At 37.4% G+C, this 15,067-nt stretch overlaps 1 protein-coding gene across 1 annotated transcript in view; it reads right to left on the reverse strand.

Annotated features, from left to right (window-relative positions):
• The window catches only part of POLQ (DNA polymerase theta), a 60,224-nt gene that overhangs the window by 10,986 nt on the left and 34,171 nt on the right, over nucleotides 1-15,067 (reverse strand). The window contains exons 17-25 of the mRNA XM_087957241.1: nucleotides 13,854-14,000; nucleotides 13,227-13,420; nucleotides 10,148-10,388; nucleotides 9,429-9,622; nucleotides 6,482-6,619; nucleotides 5,248-5,422; nucleotides 4,796-4,916; nucleotides 3,631-3,746; nucleotides 2,229-2,413 (exon numbers count right to left, since the gene is read on the reverse strand). Of these exons, the coding sequence (XP_087813367.1) occupies nucleotides 2,229-2,413; nucleotides 3,631-3,746; nucleotides 4,796-4,916; nucleotides 5,248-5,422; nucleotides 6,482-6,619; nucleotides 9,429-9,622; nucleotides 10,148-10,388; nucleotides 13,227-13,420; nucleotides 13,854-14,000 (1,511 nt within the window). The remainder of the gene's footprint in view (nucleotides 1-2,228; nucleotides 2,414-3,630; nucleotides 3,747-4,795; nucleotides 4,917-5,247; nucleotides 5,423-6,481; nucleotides 6,620-9,428; nucleotides 9,623-10,147; nucleotides 10,389-13,226; nucleotides 13,421-13,853; nucleotides 14,001-15,067) is intronic.

Below are 15,067 nucleotides of genomic sequence, written 5' to 3' on the forward strand. Positions count from 1 at the left end.
AACTGGCAGCCTGAAGTTTCTCACACCCGCAACATCAAACTCCAGGATTACCAGCTGCTCTAATAGGTTCCATAACATCAGGATTTTCAAGCAGAGGAATGTGGTGAAAGAGGAGAGTTGGACCTGGCCACCCTACCACAAAGATATCTCTGCTCTGAGTGACTGAGAAAGATGATCGACCAGCAAGCAAGATCTTTCTATTTAAGGAAAGGAAGGACTCTGCCAACTGAGGAGACAGAAGAGAAAGCAAACAAGATGATGATGAAAGAGAAAGGTACTGGTAGTACTCAACTTATAATCACAATTGGGAACAGACTTTTGATCACAAAGCAATGTGGTGGTAAAGCATCATCATGTGACTGCATTGCTTAGCAATGGCAATCCTGGCACTCATTTTTACTGTTCTTTACTGAATTCCATCAGTTGATAGCCAATGGCCCATCCCATCCCAATCCAATTCATTCCAGGTTTAGTCCCTCCCAGCCGCAAGCCTTGATAAGGGACTGCCTCCTCTTCAAACCGCTCCCCCCAATCTTCTCCCTGTCCATCTCTGCCCTTTTAGCGATCCTGCCCCCTGCCTCGTGGGCGGCAAGTGGCTGCAGAACACTGTGGCTTTGCCATGCTGTGGCTTAGAGACTTCTTTGCAATGCTACAGTTCTAGGGTTGCAAGAAACCCCTGAGCTGCAGCAAAGAGTCAAGCACCTCTTTGCACCAGCAGTGCAATGCAAAGCTCCAGCCACCCCAATTGCTTGGCACATAGATCCAGGGCCCTGGGAAGCTCCAGCAGCACAGCACAGCACAGCACAGCACAAAGCCATAGTGCCCCAGGAAGTTCCTGCCACTCCACTAGTACAGTGCAAAGTCACAGCAATGCCCCAGGAAATCCCAGCAGCATGGTGCAAAGCTGCAGCACCCAGGGAAACCTTAGCTGCCCTCATCCAGTCCTAGTCAGAATTGCACTCCACCCCCTCAGTTGAACTTTTCTTCTTCCTGCTGATGAACTGCACCCAGCTTGACCCTATGCAAGGCAGCTGCTAGACGCTTCAGGCCTCCTTCTTCAGGCCGCATGCATTGTTCTCCAAATCATGTGAGACCTTCTTTCCATACTTCAGAAGGCCTCAGAAGCCTTCTAAAGCATTGTGAGAAGGCTGGGTACAATTTGGAAAAAGCCAGGTGTGGCCTTCTCTGCGGCTCTGATTGACCTCTTCTTTAGTCCCAGTGCTCCAGTGCCACCACTTCTGCCATGTGGGGTAGCCCAGCAATCCCCAACCTGTGTGGGTCTGTGTGTGAGTGGCAAGTGCATGTGCACAGCTCCATTGATGCAAATGTCAGGCATGCACACCATCCACTTGCAGCTTTGTGCGTGAGTGGAGCGCTTGTGTTCATGTGTGAAGCATGAGCTGCACACACTCGCACAAGCAGCAGGCACTTGTGCTCGTGAAGTTCCACTCACATCAGCGGAAGGTGCTTGTGCTCGCGCATGAAACTCCATCAACGCAAATGGAGTTTCGCACACACGTGCCCTCCGCTTGCACAAGTGAACCTTTGTGCATGTGTGCTTGCCCACTGCTCCCATGGCCTGGTAGTGGATCGTTTCCTGGGGTTGGGGACCCTTGGGGTAGCCAAAAGTCCAGAGATGGGGGGGGCGGAGTTGAGAGGAATTGAAATGCCCCTGCGGTTATAAGTGCAGGTGAGTTGCCAGACATCCAAATTTTGATCATGTGACAGTGGGGGGGTACTACAACCTCACTCATAAATCCCTTATTCATTGCCACCATAACTTTGAATGGTTGCTGAATAAATAATAGTCAAGGATTATCTGCATTAGGAATTGGGCAGTTCTTAATAGGATAGGTTTCCTCGATTTCTTAAATATGATCTTGAAAAATACTATAGATCAACCCAGTAATAAAATACAATAGTGGTGTTTTGGTTAATGAAATATGTTCCCAGCTTAGTGACCAAAGTAAAATGCCTATTTCACAGCTCTATTTTGCAGTAAAGCTGTTTTTTTTAATTCCATTAAATATTAAATGGAATACTATGATGCTCAATTTTCAACCATGATATTCTTAATTTTCAACTTACTAGAAATTTCATATGCACCAAACATGATGTGCATTATATACCTGATTATATATTAGATATTTAATCATAGGCACAGAGAAAGGTAAAAAATTGTTCAACTAAACTGATATCTCAGGAAAGATGTACATTTTCAAAACTACCTGCTTAGCTTGTTGCCTTAAATCATTCCCAACCTCTTCGGGTTTAACCTTCTTCCATTCAGCTGCAATGCTTCTAAAGACATCAACGTTGTTGCCAAAGGCCTGGAATAGCCGATCATCAGAACAAAAATGTGCAAGGATTCTTAACTCAAGCTGAGAGTAATCAGCAGCCAAGATCAAGCCACCTATAGTCAATCATGCAAAATAATTTATAAATTAATTGATTTCCTTCAAATCACAAATAAGGGCTTCTCTCTCTCCTTTACTAATTTTTCACTGAAAGATACATGGATATGGGTAAGTTCCTCTTTCATTTTCAACAGGTTTATCCCTTGACAATTAAGTGGGTTATTGCTATAGAAATGGCTAATAGTTACTATTTGGTATAACTAAAAAGCTGATATTATAACTTCATTATGTATCTTTGGGCACTGAAAAAGTCACTGCTTGTGGTTTTTTATTTTTCCTTTGCTTTCCCTTTTTTCCATTGTCTTTATTTTTATTTATATTTTACACTAAGAATTTTTTTAGTAAATATATATTTCAAAAAAGTCCCCTAAATTAATCCAAAATTTTATATTGTGAAACATCAGCATGTGGCAGAGGCACTAATATATTAAATATAATAATAATAAAATGTTAATAATATAATTTTCTTTGTATTGATAGTTTTTATAGTATTAATAGTATTATAAAGAGTACAAAAATTTTATTGGGTAAATTGATCCTTAGAAAATGGATAAACAACACCAACACCATTTGCAGGTAAAAGAATAACGCATGGTGAAGTTCATGAAAAACTTCTGTTTCTGAAAAAAATGGCTTTCCACATGATTCAGTTACAATAAGACTTTAGTGACTGTTGTGTGCAGCCTGTGTTCTGATTATATTATTATTAGATTTTTATCTTGCTTTTTTAATATTTATAATTCAAGGTGGCAAACATATCTAATCCTCCTGCCTCCTCCACGAGAGCATGACTTGCCCACCCTCACACGGCTGATTTTCTTGTCTAAGGCAAGCCTAGAACATTTTTGATAAAAAGAATGGTCATCTATTTTATAGAAAAATGCTTGATGGGATTTCTGTTGTGGAATTCTAAGCACTGAAATTTTACTAAAATCATGGACAAATGCAATAGTTTATGAATGTACAAAAACAAAATAACCTGATTGCCACCAAAATCATGTTTCTTCTTTTCTAATGTTTGAAGGGGCTGTTAAAGTCTGACGTAGAGGGAAAGTTTTCAAAGAAGACAAAATGTGTTTGAAAATAATATGTAAATTAATCTGAATGGAACAGAAAGAGGTTCAGTGATTCAAGAGGATGACAGGTGCTGTTGTTAAGCAAATCCTGCATGGTCCTTAAGTGCAATGAAGTCAAAACAATTTTAAGGCATTACCTGGAAATGGTACAAAGGCATGTCTCATGCTAACAGAAAATAGTATTTTCTTCCTGTTTGATATTTCTTCAGTTAGAATCTTAGGTCCACATGGTAACACAGAATGCTTTCCACATCTATAGAATATGTTTTAAATTAAAACATGGCTTATTATTTATTTCTATATGATTCAACAAGTAAATTAATATGTGTGGTGAATAAATGCAAAATATACTTGCTGATTACTGCCATTAACATTCAAATCAGCAGTGGTAAATATTTTAAGTTTGTCTTCCCTGGGAGCCATAGCCCTATGGAGCATATTGCATCATTTCTCTGGATGGATTAAATAGACATTTTATTTGGTTTTGAGGAGATTTAAGGGATCAAATTTAGATCTCCAAATTTAGAGGGATTTTTAAAGGAACTATAAATGGGTTTATTAGCCAGGGCTTTCCTCAAACTCTCCGATTTTCATGAGGGAGAGGAGTACATGCTAGCCTTCTTTCTTGGCTCATTAAGTCACAATTTCAGCTGGAGGGTTGGTGTCATCAAAGCTGTTTTTGTGAAGCTCCTCTTCCCAGAGGCCTTTATTTACTAGGCTTCTGTCACACACTTCTTAACTGACTTCCAACCCGTTCAAATCCATCTGAATTTCAACCAATTGGTTTTTTTCCTCTTCCATATCCCTAGCAACTAAATTGGTGAAAGGCAGTCAAGAACATCTACTCTAAGGCTCTTCACACCACCAGCATTTCTGGATTTCTGGCTCTCACTACCACTGCTGCTCCAGATCTTCTTTTCTGGACTACAGAAACCATCTAATATTAGTCAATCAAATCAATCCATCTTTTAGTCTAAGGGTTACTGGTTGTAAAAGTTGAAATATTTCTACATCTTTTGATCTTCTACTGTTCATCAATATATCTTCTCACAATACTAATTCTAGCTGTTTTTAGTTCCTTTAGACAAATTGCTATCTCAGCTGTATTTATTATATCAGGGTGAGGTTCTAATAAAAAGGTGAGATATAAGTGTAGTAAGCACAATCAATAAATACATGCAGAATGTGTTTCTAATGTCATGGTAAGTCTGATAACTCATGTCTTTTCAGAAATGTGACCCCAAAAATCTAAGAACTGACATTAAAATTTAAAGATGTATAAATAATGTACTATATTTTTACCTGCTTCTTAAAATACGGTGTTGTTTTTGAAACGGTGGGCTCTCTTCAACCATTGTTGGCATTTCAATCTCAAAGTCTTTAGGTACATTCTGTATATTGGGTTCTCTGAAGCTTATACGACCTACAAACAGAGCAAAGATAAATGTAGGCTTGGAAGATGAAAGATGATGTCATGTTTATGTCAGACAAAGAAACATTAAAAAGTGAGTTTGTAATGGATATATGGATTGCATGGTGCAAGGAGATTTCATTAAAACTTTGAGGGCAAGAGATGATAGATTTTTTATTTTAAAACTTTTATGTTTATTTTAGAGACTGTTCAACATTTTATACATTTGCAAACATTTTTGCTACAAAATTACAAGAAACCAACTGTCACGCTTCAGCAATCAAACTGGGGGGTGCATAGTCCACAAATAATTGTTAAATTTGCTAGGATAATAACTTGCTACCTGTAGCACTTTGAAATTGAGAAACAGGATAGATCCTTTCCATTCCTAGGACAGGGTTGAAAAGTTTCTCCCTCTGTAGTGGAAATATCACCTTGGTTATTGCATTAGTGATCTTTCTCCATTCTAAAATCAGGCCAGGTAAAGGGTGCACTTTCTTCAATTTTTCTAAAACATCCTACAGAAATAAATAATAAGGTAAGCCAACTAAATGTTTTTCTGTTTACAAGATTATTTGAAGATTTCACTACAATTTACTTGGGACAATTATTAGAATACTATCTTTCTAAATTACCAGTTAACTTGAGGAAATACATATTCTTTATTTGTACTGAATAAACCCACCAGTCAAGATTGAAGTTTTGTCGTTTTATTTATTGCTAAGTAATAAAAATGCCTTTTCTTGATTAGCAAATGGTAAAATAAATTATACTTTTCTCTCATATAGGATCAATCCCCTGTGCAGAATGCTTTGACACATTATCAATCTGTTCAGTGAGGGAACTTTCAATATTTTCTAGAAATATAATAAATCTTTTCTGTATTGTATGTGTCTTCCTTTTGCAAGCCAAGTATAGGAAATACCAGTGGAACTGGCAATTCCCTTAGTAGTTATGTGAAATGCTTACTGAAAAGAAAAGAAAAATCATTTCATGTAACAGGAACAGTCCACTGATAATGATAGGAAAGTGCGAAAAGCATTGATGATTGAGAATATTTACATGTAAAACACCTGAGTTTTAAAGTAAAGGAGGAATCAAGCACTTTATTTATTTATAAATCAAGCACTTTGTAAATAAATAAATAAATAAAAGTTATTGGCTGTCCATCTTACCATAGGGTAACTTTGGGTGGCTTACAGTTACATAAAATCTAAAACATGAAAAGTTAAAAACAAACATTAAAACCAAAAACACATGGGGGAGGGCGGGGGCAGAGTTGGGATCTGTTATTACTCTATCAACCACTTCCATCACGCTAATCCCCCACTGGGGCCCCAAGCCAAATGGCAGAGTCACGTCTTTATGAACAGTTAGGAGAATATTACTGTAATCCACTAGAATTTAAATTGGCAATTGGATTGCTTATGAAAATCAGCTCTTAAGGACTGCTCTTCAGAATTCCTCCACATTTTGAATTCCTCCACATCTTCCAAAAATTCTTGCGGATGAATGATCATCTAAGCTAGAAATTATTAACAAAGCAGAAATATAGTAACATCACATAAAAATGATACCTTTGTTGTACTGAACTGTTTACTCAGCCTGGCCCGATTCTTATTTGTTGTTGCTTTTCTAGTACAACCCAACACTTTCTTGCCTCTTTGCATTTTAAGTTCTCCATCTGATGGCAACTTTTGCTCCAGAAATAATACCTGAAACAGAACACAGTATCATGCAATTGCTTCCTATCTTAATGCTCAACACAACTTAAAAAAAAATATCTTATCCCACAACGAGCAGAAAACAGAGTGCCTAATAATTTATCCTCCAGTTTTAATCTCCTCTTAAACTTCTGAGTAGACTAGATGGTTTTCTACTCTGTCCAAAGTCATCCAGGGCATTTCCATGGTTAAGTGTGCTCTTGAACACTCAGAACTCTTCTTAGTCCTAGTCCAGCACTTCACCAGCTATTAAGGCCTTTGGGTCTCTCCCTCCTGTCCCCCCTCCCACTCAAAAGTGAGACCATGGTTATTATATATTAAGTGAAATTATATTCGGATGCAGGTTCTTCTTTTGACTAACTAGAGATGAAACTATACCACAAATCCCATTACTGACAAAATATTAATTTAATTTTTTTGAATCAAATAACCCTGAAATCACAGAAAATATGAAATTTGAATATATTTTATACTGTAATTATTAACATGATGCAAATGTTCTGATTAACACTTTTACAATTGCACCACCATATTGTTTAATTTTTATCTAAAACTGAATTGAACTTTCAAGTTTAAATAGATTATCATCACTGAAATGCAAAGAGATATAATATAGAAAATAATGGTGAGTTGCTTTCTTAATTTTTACTAAAAGTTCTAGTTATGCATTATTGTAAATCTGTTTTAGTTCTACAATATACAATGCTAAAACAGACTAAGATAAATCTCTTTACCTTAGGTTAGCTTTGGGAAGGGGTCCATGTAAGCTTCCCACATGTTAAGATCATGCCATCAAAAATGGCTGAATTTCAACAGTAAGATTTTATGCTACTTTGGCACAACAATAAGTACTTTTATAAAAGACTGGAAACCTTTTATGGACTTTTTGGAAAAATAGATAAAAATGAACTGGTGATTTCTGGATTTGTTGATTAAAAGCAGTTGAATATGCAACAAAGGTGTACAAAATAGTTCTAAAAGGGGAGACGTTATTAAAATTATTAAAATTGTTTGTAACTGCTATAAAGAAGATTGAAGCTGATTCTTTTTCTTTCTCACAGTATCTGTTTTTTCTTTGTTCTTTTTCTATTTTTTTTACATATTTGTGCTATGAAAATATTCAAGCTATTTGGGGAAGTTGTAAAAGAATAGAAATTGAGTGATTTGCCTCCCAAGGCTTCCCACTATCATTTAAAGCAGTGATCCCCAACCTTTATGCGCAGTGCCCGGTACCGGCATCGGCTGGGCGCCGCTGACCCGGTACCTGCATCAGCTGGGCGCCGCCATCTTTTTGATGAAACGTGCTTCCGGTGAGCTTTCTACCGGGAAAGCTCACGAGGCGCTGCTTCCGCCATCTTTTTATGAAAAGCGTGCTTCCGGTGAGCTTTCTACCGGAAAAGCTCACCGGAAAAACGTTTTCATCAAAAAAAGATGGCGGCGCCCAGCAAGCCAGCGGCCCGGTAGGACTTGTTCCGCGGACCGGTACCAGTCCGCGGACCGGTGGTTGGGGACCCCTGATTTAAAGGTCTCCAAAACTGGGCTAAACAAATTCCAACACACATACACACACTTCTGGGAGATATCAGAATGTTACCTGATGTCCTTCAATGGCCCTTCAAAAATCAAGATACAGAATTACAATCTGTTTTAAGCTAATATTGAGGTCTGGCAACAAGATTTTTAAGGAACTGACAGTTTTAAACATATTTTAAAGGAGTTTTAATTTAATTTAATTTTAATTATTAAGGTTTAGCCTTTAAATGTTGTTTAAATGAAGCGCATCACTGTTTTTAAAATGCAGAATATGACTGTAAAAGAACAAGAGGAAAAAAAGCTCAGAAAGCAAAAAGCATTTTGGCAAGACTATGGCACCAGACCAAAGTCATGGCACCAGCTACAAAATAAAACGACACAGTCTCTGAATACAAGAGTAAAACAGAGCAATGAAATAAATCAGCAAATGACAAATGTGCTCTGTAGTGGCAGATGTACTAATTGAGACAACATGAAATGGGTACCCACACCAAGGTAAACCAAAGATGCTTCTGATTCCTGCCCCCTCACCAAGAATATGCACATGAATCTGTTTTTTAAAATTTAACAAATTTGTATAATCAAACCATATCACCGAAGGCAACTCTGAGCAGCAAACAACAATCAGATAAAAACAACAAACTTCATTGAATGATATTGACTAGATTCATTACTTAAATATCCATCTAGGATTACATACTGTAAATGAATGGAATCTCCAATAGAATAGAACATTTATAGCTCAGGGTTGAACTGTGAAGTTCTTAGTGTTCCATGAGCTTCATTTTTTGCCTGCAGATATTTCATTACCTAACTAGGTAATGCCAATGCAAATGTGTGTGGAATTGCATGAATTCTTCTAATTGGAATGCTTACATTTTTAATGATATAGTCTATGGAATGAGTTAAGGGGCACAAAGAATGGGCACATATCAACAATAAATTTGGGGTCAAGAAATTAAGTTTATAATTATAAGGAATTACAATGTATTAGAAGCATTCCATGAAGTGTTTGATTAAAGTTTAAAACTGTGATTAAAACTGTGATTTCAGGCAATATTTATTCTACTTTAGGCACTGCAAAATTGATAGAAAAATGTGAGGAAAAGTTTTTAAAATAATTTTAATACTAACATTGAGAACATACTTTTTTCAGAAGCAATTAGAATTTTACTGGTTGAACAGAGGGAACAAACTTCTTCCCATAAAAATTTCATTGATGATGTCTGGATCAAAACATAATTTGTTCATGTAAGTCCATCAGTACCTCAGCAACATCATCGGGACAGGTCAAGGAGAAACTGTGACCTGCCAGCTGGTATATCCGATTCTCAATTTCATTCAATTTTGCTTCCATAACATGTTTCTGGGCCTCACATTCTACTATGCTAAAACCTATTCCATTGAGCTCCAGCAAGGCCAAGCAATACTGATTCGGCATCTCCACTTTTTGAAAAATATCTATAATAATGACAAAAGAAGCACAACACAATTTTAGTTACATTCTGCAAAATATATATTAGCATTTTAGAACGTTTGAATGAAAGCTGCTACTTGCTCCTATTTTTGTCCTGCTCCTTCATCCCCCATCAACTTTACCCTCAGTCATGTATTCTGCTGAGCATGTGTACAATACAGAATAAACATGTTCCAAAAAATGGAATGCTAACACATTATTACAATCTCAAAAAAATCAGTAATCAGGAAATAAACTAGGAAGTTAAAAGCTAATTAATAAATAACAATGTCTAAATTTACACTGACCAGAAAGAACTGCTATGTCACATAATTCTTTTTTCATTTTCTGTTGATGCTTATAGTGTTCTGATGCAAAAACATGACTGTCTGAAACCTTTATGATAGCAAAATATAATATTGTGACACAACAGTCTACAACATTTACATATTTATTTTGAAGCTCAGGCTGAATTTTAATCATTTAATGCCTTTTGTTAAATGATAGTGTCAATCCTACAACCCTTTTACCTTGCAAGTTATCCTTATGCAGTATCATATGGAGTTCTTCTATGATATGGAAGATAAGAACAGACTCTACAGATGCCCTGTAACGTCCACACTGATCTGTATTGGCACTGAGACCCAGGCTCTGATTTCCCTGACCTACTCCAATTTTATCTAGCAAGAATAAGTCCTGAGGAAGGAAATTGGCAACCATATTGTGAAGGGAATCTTCTTTTGATTCAGGGTCCATTAACCAGCATGCTACCTAGAGTAAGAAAAGAATGTTCAACATTCACAAGATAATATGGAAAAAGCACATTTCTCACAAAAATGCAACATAGACAAGATTTGCAAAAATGCAAATATGTTGTTGATATATATATATCTATATATATCTATATATATCTATATCTATCTATCTATCTATCTATCTATCTATCTCTCTCTCTCTCTCTCTATATATATATATATATCTATATCTATATCTATATCTATCTATCTATCTATCTATCTATATCTATCTATATCTATATCTATATCTATCTATCTATCTATCTATCTATCTATCTATCTATCTATCTATCTATCATCTATATATATATATATATATATATATATATATATATATATATATATATATATATATATATATATATATATATATATATATATATATATATATATATATATATATATATATATATATATATATATATGGTGTTCGGCTTAGTTGGGTATTTTCCCACGTCATTGTAGTTCTTTTTAAAGTTGTAGCAACGTTTCAGCAGAATCTCATCTGCCATCATCAGGCTTCTGTATTGTGTCCGTCTGTGGGTCAGACTTTTACAGTGGTTTCAGATTTAAATTTGGGGCAGCCTATTGCTGTGCCAGAATGGTTTTTCTTCATCCTGATTGGTTGGGAGTCTTGGTCTGTGTTTATTGGTCTCGGAGTTTGCTGTGTTCTGCTTGATGGGTGTTTCTGATATCTTCTGTCTGTTTTTGGCTCTTTTTGTATCTTGATTGGCTGGCAGCATTGTGTTACTTTATTGGAGGTCTTTAGTGCAGCTTGGCTTCGGGTAAATGGATGGCTATCATTAGTTAGGAAGCTGGGTTTCATCTGGGTGCCTGGTTGGGATGTGTTTGAGCTGGAGGTATCAGGGGGATCTGTTTGTGCCCAGGTGTTTGCCTGGCTTGTGGTGTGGAGATTTTTTTGTTTGTGAGTGCAGGCTTCCAAATGATTGACAGCCTGGTGGAATCATCTCTTCTGTTCATGCTTTCTGGTCTTTTTCAATCTCTATGGCTTCTCTGTTGATTCTGTGGCTGGAATTTTCTATGGTGGCTAGGGTTTTGGTGCCATTAAAGTTGATGCTATGACCTGTGGCTTCCATGTGTTGGACTAGTGAGGAAGTGTGTTCCAGCTTTTTGACTGCATTTTTGTGTTCATCCAGGCGGGTGCTTATTCTTCTATTGGTCTGTCCAATGTATGTGGCGGGCATGATGCACAGGGGACTTCGTATACGCCTTGGTTTTCCAGGTCAATTTTATCTTTGGGGTTGCTAAGGATGGCTGCTATTTTTCTGTCTGTTTTGAAGGCAGTCCTGATGTGATGTCTGTGTAGTACCTTACTAATTTTGTCTGTAGTACCCTGTGCATCATGCCCGGCCACACATACATTGGACAGACCAATAGAAGAATAAGTACCCGCCTGGATGAACACAAAAATGCAGTCAAAAGCTGGAACACACTTCCTCACTAGTCCAACACATGGAAGCTACAGGTCATAGCATCAACTTCAATGGCACCAAAACCCTGGCCACTATGGAAAACCCTAGCCACAGAGTCATCAGAGAAGCCATAGAGATTGAAAAAAGACCAGAAAGCATGAACAGAAGAGATGATTCCACCAGGCTGTCAATCATTTGGAAGCCTGCACTCACAAACAAAAAATCTCCACACCACAAGCCAGGCAAACACCTGGGCACAAACAGATCCCCCTGATACCTCCAGCTCAAACACACCCCAACCAGGCACCCAGATGAAACCCAGCTTCCTAACTAATGATAGCGTCCATTTACCGAAGCCAAGCTGCACTAAAGACCTCCATTAAAGTAACACAATGCTGCCAGCCAATCAAGATACAAAAAGAGCCAAAAAACAGACAGAAGATATCAGAAACACCCATCAAGCAGAACACAGCAAACTCCGAGACCAATAAACACAGACCAAGACTCCCAACCAATCAGGATGAAGAAAAAACCATTCTGGCACAGCAATAGGCTGCCCCAAATTTAAATCTGAAACCACTGTAAAAAGTCTGACCCACAGACGGACACAATACAGAAGCCTGATGATGGCAGATGAGATTCTGCTGAAACGTTGCTACAACTTTAAAAGAACTACAATGATGTGGGAAAATACCCGAACCAAGTACCGAACACCATATATATATATATATATATATATATATATATAATCTCCACTTCAGAAGACAAATTTATAGGATTACTGATTCCCAGAATTCAATAGTAAAAGCCTGGGTTCCAATGGTCACTCTGTTTTACAGATCTTTGCACTTAGCAGCTATTCTGTGCTAATGTCATAGATCACGGTATTTATCTTTTAAATAATATTTATTCATGTGTTAATGTTTTAATGTAGGTGCCAATGGGTCCCGCCCTGCAATATGGAGTGAGTCTCCATTCGCCGCCATCACCCTTATCTTCTTAGGCGAGGAGTGACTGGGAGGGGAGGGGCCAGCCAGTGGTGCGCTCAGCCAACAGGGAGCTGCAGCAGAGGGCCCAGAGAGCCGCATGCGGCTCTGGAGCCACAGGTTGCCGACACCCGATCTAAGAGAAGCTCTATGAACTTGTGGTTGTCCAGGTCATCTTGTAAGTGCATGCTTAAAATTGCATTGATTCTTATGTGTAGTTATAAGAAGAGAGAACTAGATGGAATCTTGACAAAGAACCTAAACTTGCAACAATTAGTATGAGAAAACTCTCTCCTCCCCACATCTTCCTCAGGTTATCCTCTCCCTTCCCCATCTTTAGTTTATTTAGTGCCATTACAAATAAAATAATTATAAGAAATGAAGTTAGCAAACCTTTGGGTCCTCAAAAGATCCTGCCAATGAGATGCCACAGGCCTTCAGGAGAATCTTGTAGTGCTGAATAAAATCATACACAACAAGTGAAAATGCTCTCTCAGACTTCTGCAAGCATAGCTTAAGTTGCTGCAATCTTTCTGCTACAGACAGGTCTTGATCCAATGGAGGCTGTGCCAAACTGGGACTTACTTCTAAAGAGACAAGAAATGCATACATTAGAGACAAGAGAGAAGAAACCATGTCAGCATGTATTTGTATATAAATGTGCTTTGTTATACAAAAGCAGAAATCTTCCTTGCCTCTTTCTATTGCAAACTATATTGAAAGTATTTCTCTTTCTCTTTCATTTCTACATATACCTTTATTTTTGTCACCTGACCTAGAACTGCCTCACAAAGACATTTCCCTCTCCTTGTTTAGGGTCCATGCTGGGCTTTTCTTAATTACTTTTTAAAAACTGTATAATTTGCAAGTATTCTATAAAAAATTGGTCCAAAAACCCAACTTCATTTCAATAAATACTATTAACTTTAACTTAATTCATTAATATGGAGTTTCTACAATACTACATGCATGTACTACATTTATTGTCTCCTTGGAAGTACACAATAAATACATTCTTACCAATCTGGTTTTGAGAGTTCTGCTGCAACGAGATGTAGTAAGCATCTTTTCTACCCCAGCACACAGCTAAGCCAACTACCAGCAAGTCTTCGCAGGCATGAACAGGAAATCCATCATTCTCATAGAGAATTTTCTGATATGTACTTCCTACAGAGCAATCATGGACACACAAAAGTAGCCCACAATAATTTTAACCTTTATGAGTTTCAATCAGCCATGTAAAAAGCAGTCTTTCTATTTTGGTATTGTTTAATCTTTTAAATCTATAGGTAAACTATCACTTAAGTTCTGAGCATTCTAATGTAGAAAGATGAATTTCAAGAACACTGATGGCATCAAGGAATAGTGTTTTTGCCATGCTAAATAGTGTGCACAAGTATTAGGCTAGTGAGTATTTTGACCATATCATCATTTTTATGCATATTTTCCACTTCCAAGCTGTATAAACTTGAATGCTTAGTGGATATAAGCATATCAGGAGATGTGTATTTGTGTAATGAGGGAGGGTGTGGCCTAAGGAGATCAACACCCTATATCAAGCTGTGCGTAATTATTAGACAGTGTCTTTTCCTCAGGCAAAATGGGTCAAAAAAGAGATTTAACTGACTGAAAAATCAGTCTTTCAGAGGGAGGCAGCAGTCTTAAAATTGCTAAGATATTGGTACGTGATCACAGAACCATCAAACTTTTTGTTGCAAATAGTCAAGAAATATGTTGAGAAAAAAAAGATGCACAAACTGCCAAAGATTTGAAAAAAAAAAGTGAAGCTACTAGGAACTCATTATCCTCCAATGCTGTTATATTCCAGAATTGCAACCTACCTGGAATTCCCAGAAGTACAAGGTGTTCAGTGCTTAAGAGACATGGCCAAGGTAAAGGAGGCTGAAACCCAACCATCACTGAACAAAGTCGAAATAGCAAGACCGGGCCAAAAAATATCTGAAGACAGATTTTTCAGAGGTTTTATGGTCTGATGAGATGGGAGTGACTCTTGACAGACCAGATGGTCCTTCCAAACCTACTCCCAGTATTTTAGAAGACACTTTCTTCAACCAGTGGTACAGGAAAAAAATCTTCATCCTTCAAGAAGAATTTTTATGCAGGACAATGCTCCATTGTATGCATTGAAGTAGTCTACTACTAGTTGAGCAACTAGCACATAAAGGTCTTCTGTACAATTTTTAGACTATCAGTTAAAGTGATGTGGCTTAAAT

Source organism: Notechis scutatus, chromosome 2, assembly GCF_049901735.1.
Source record: "Notechis scutatus isolate UNSWTSFEM ecotype Mainland chromosome 2, rNotScu1.2, whole genome shotgun sequence".
NCBI lineage: Eukaryota > Metazoa > Chordata > Lepidosauria > Squamata > Elapidae > Notechis > Notechis scutatus.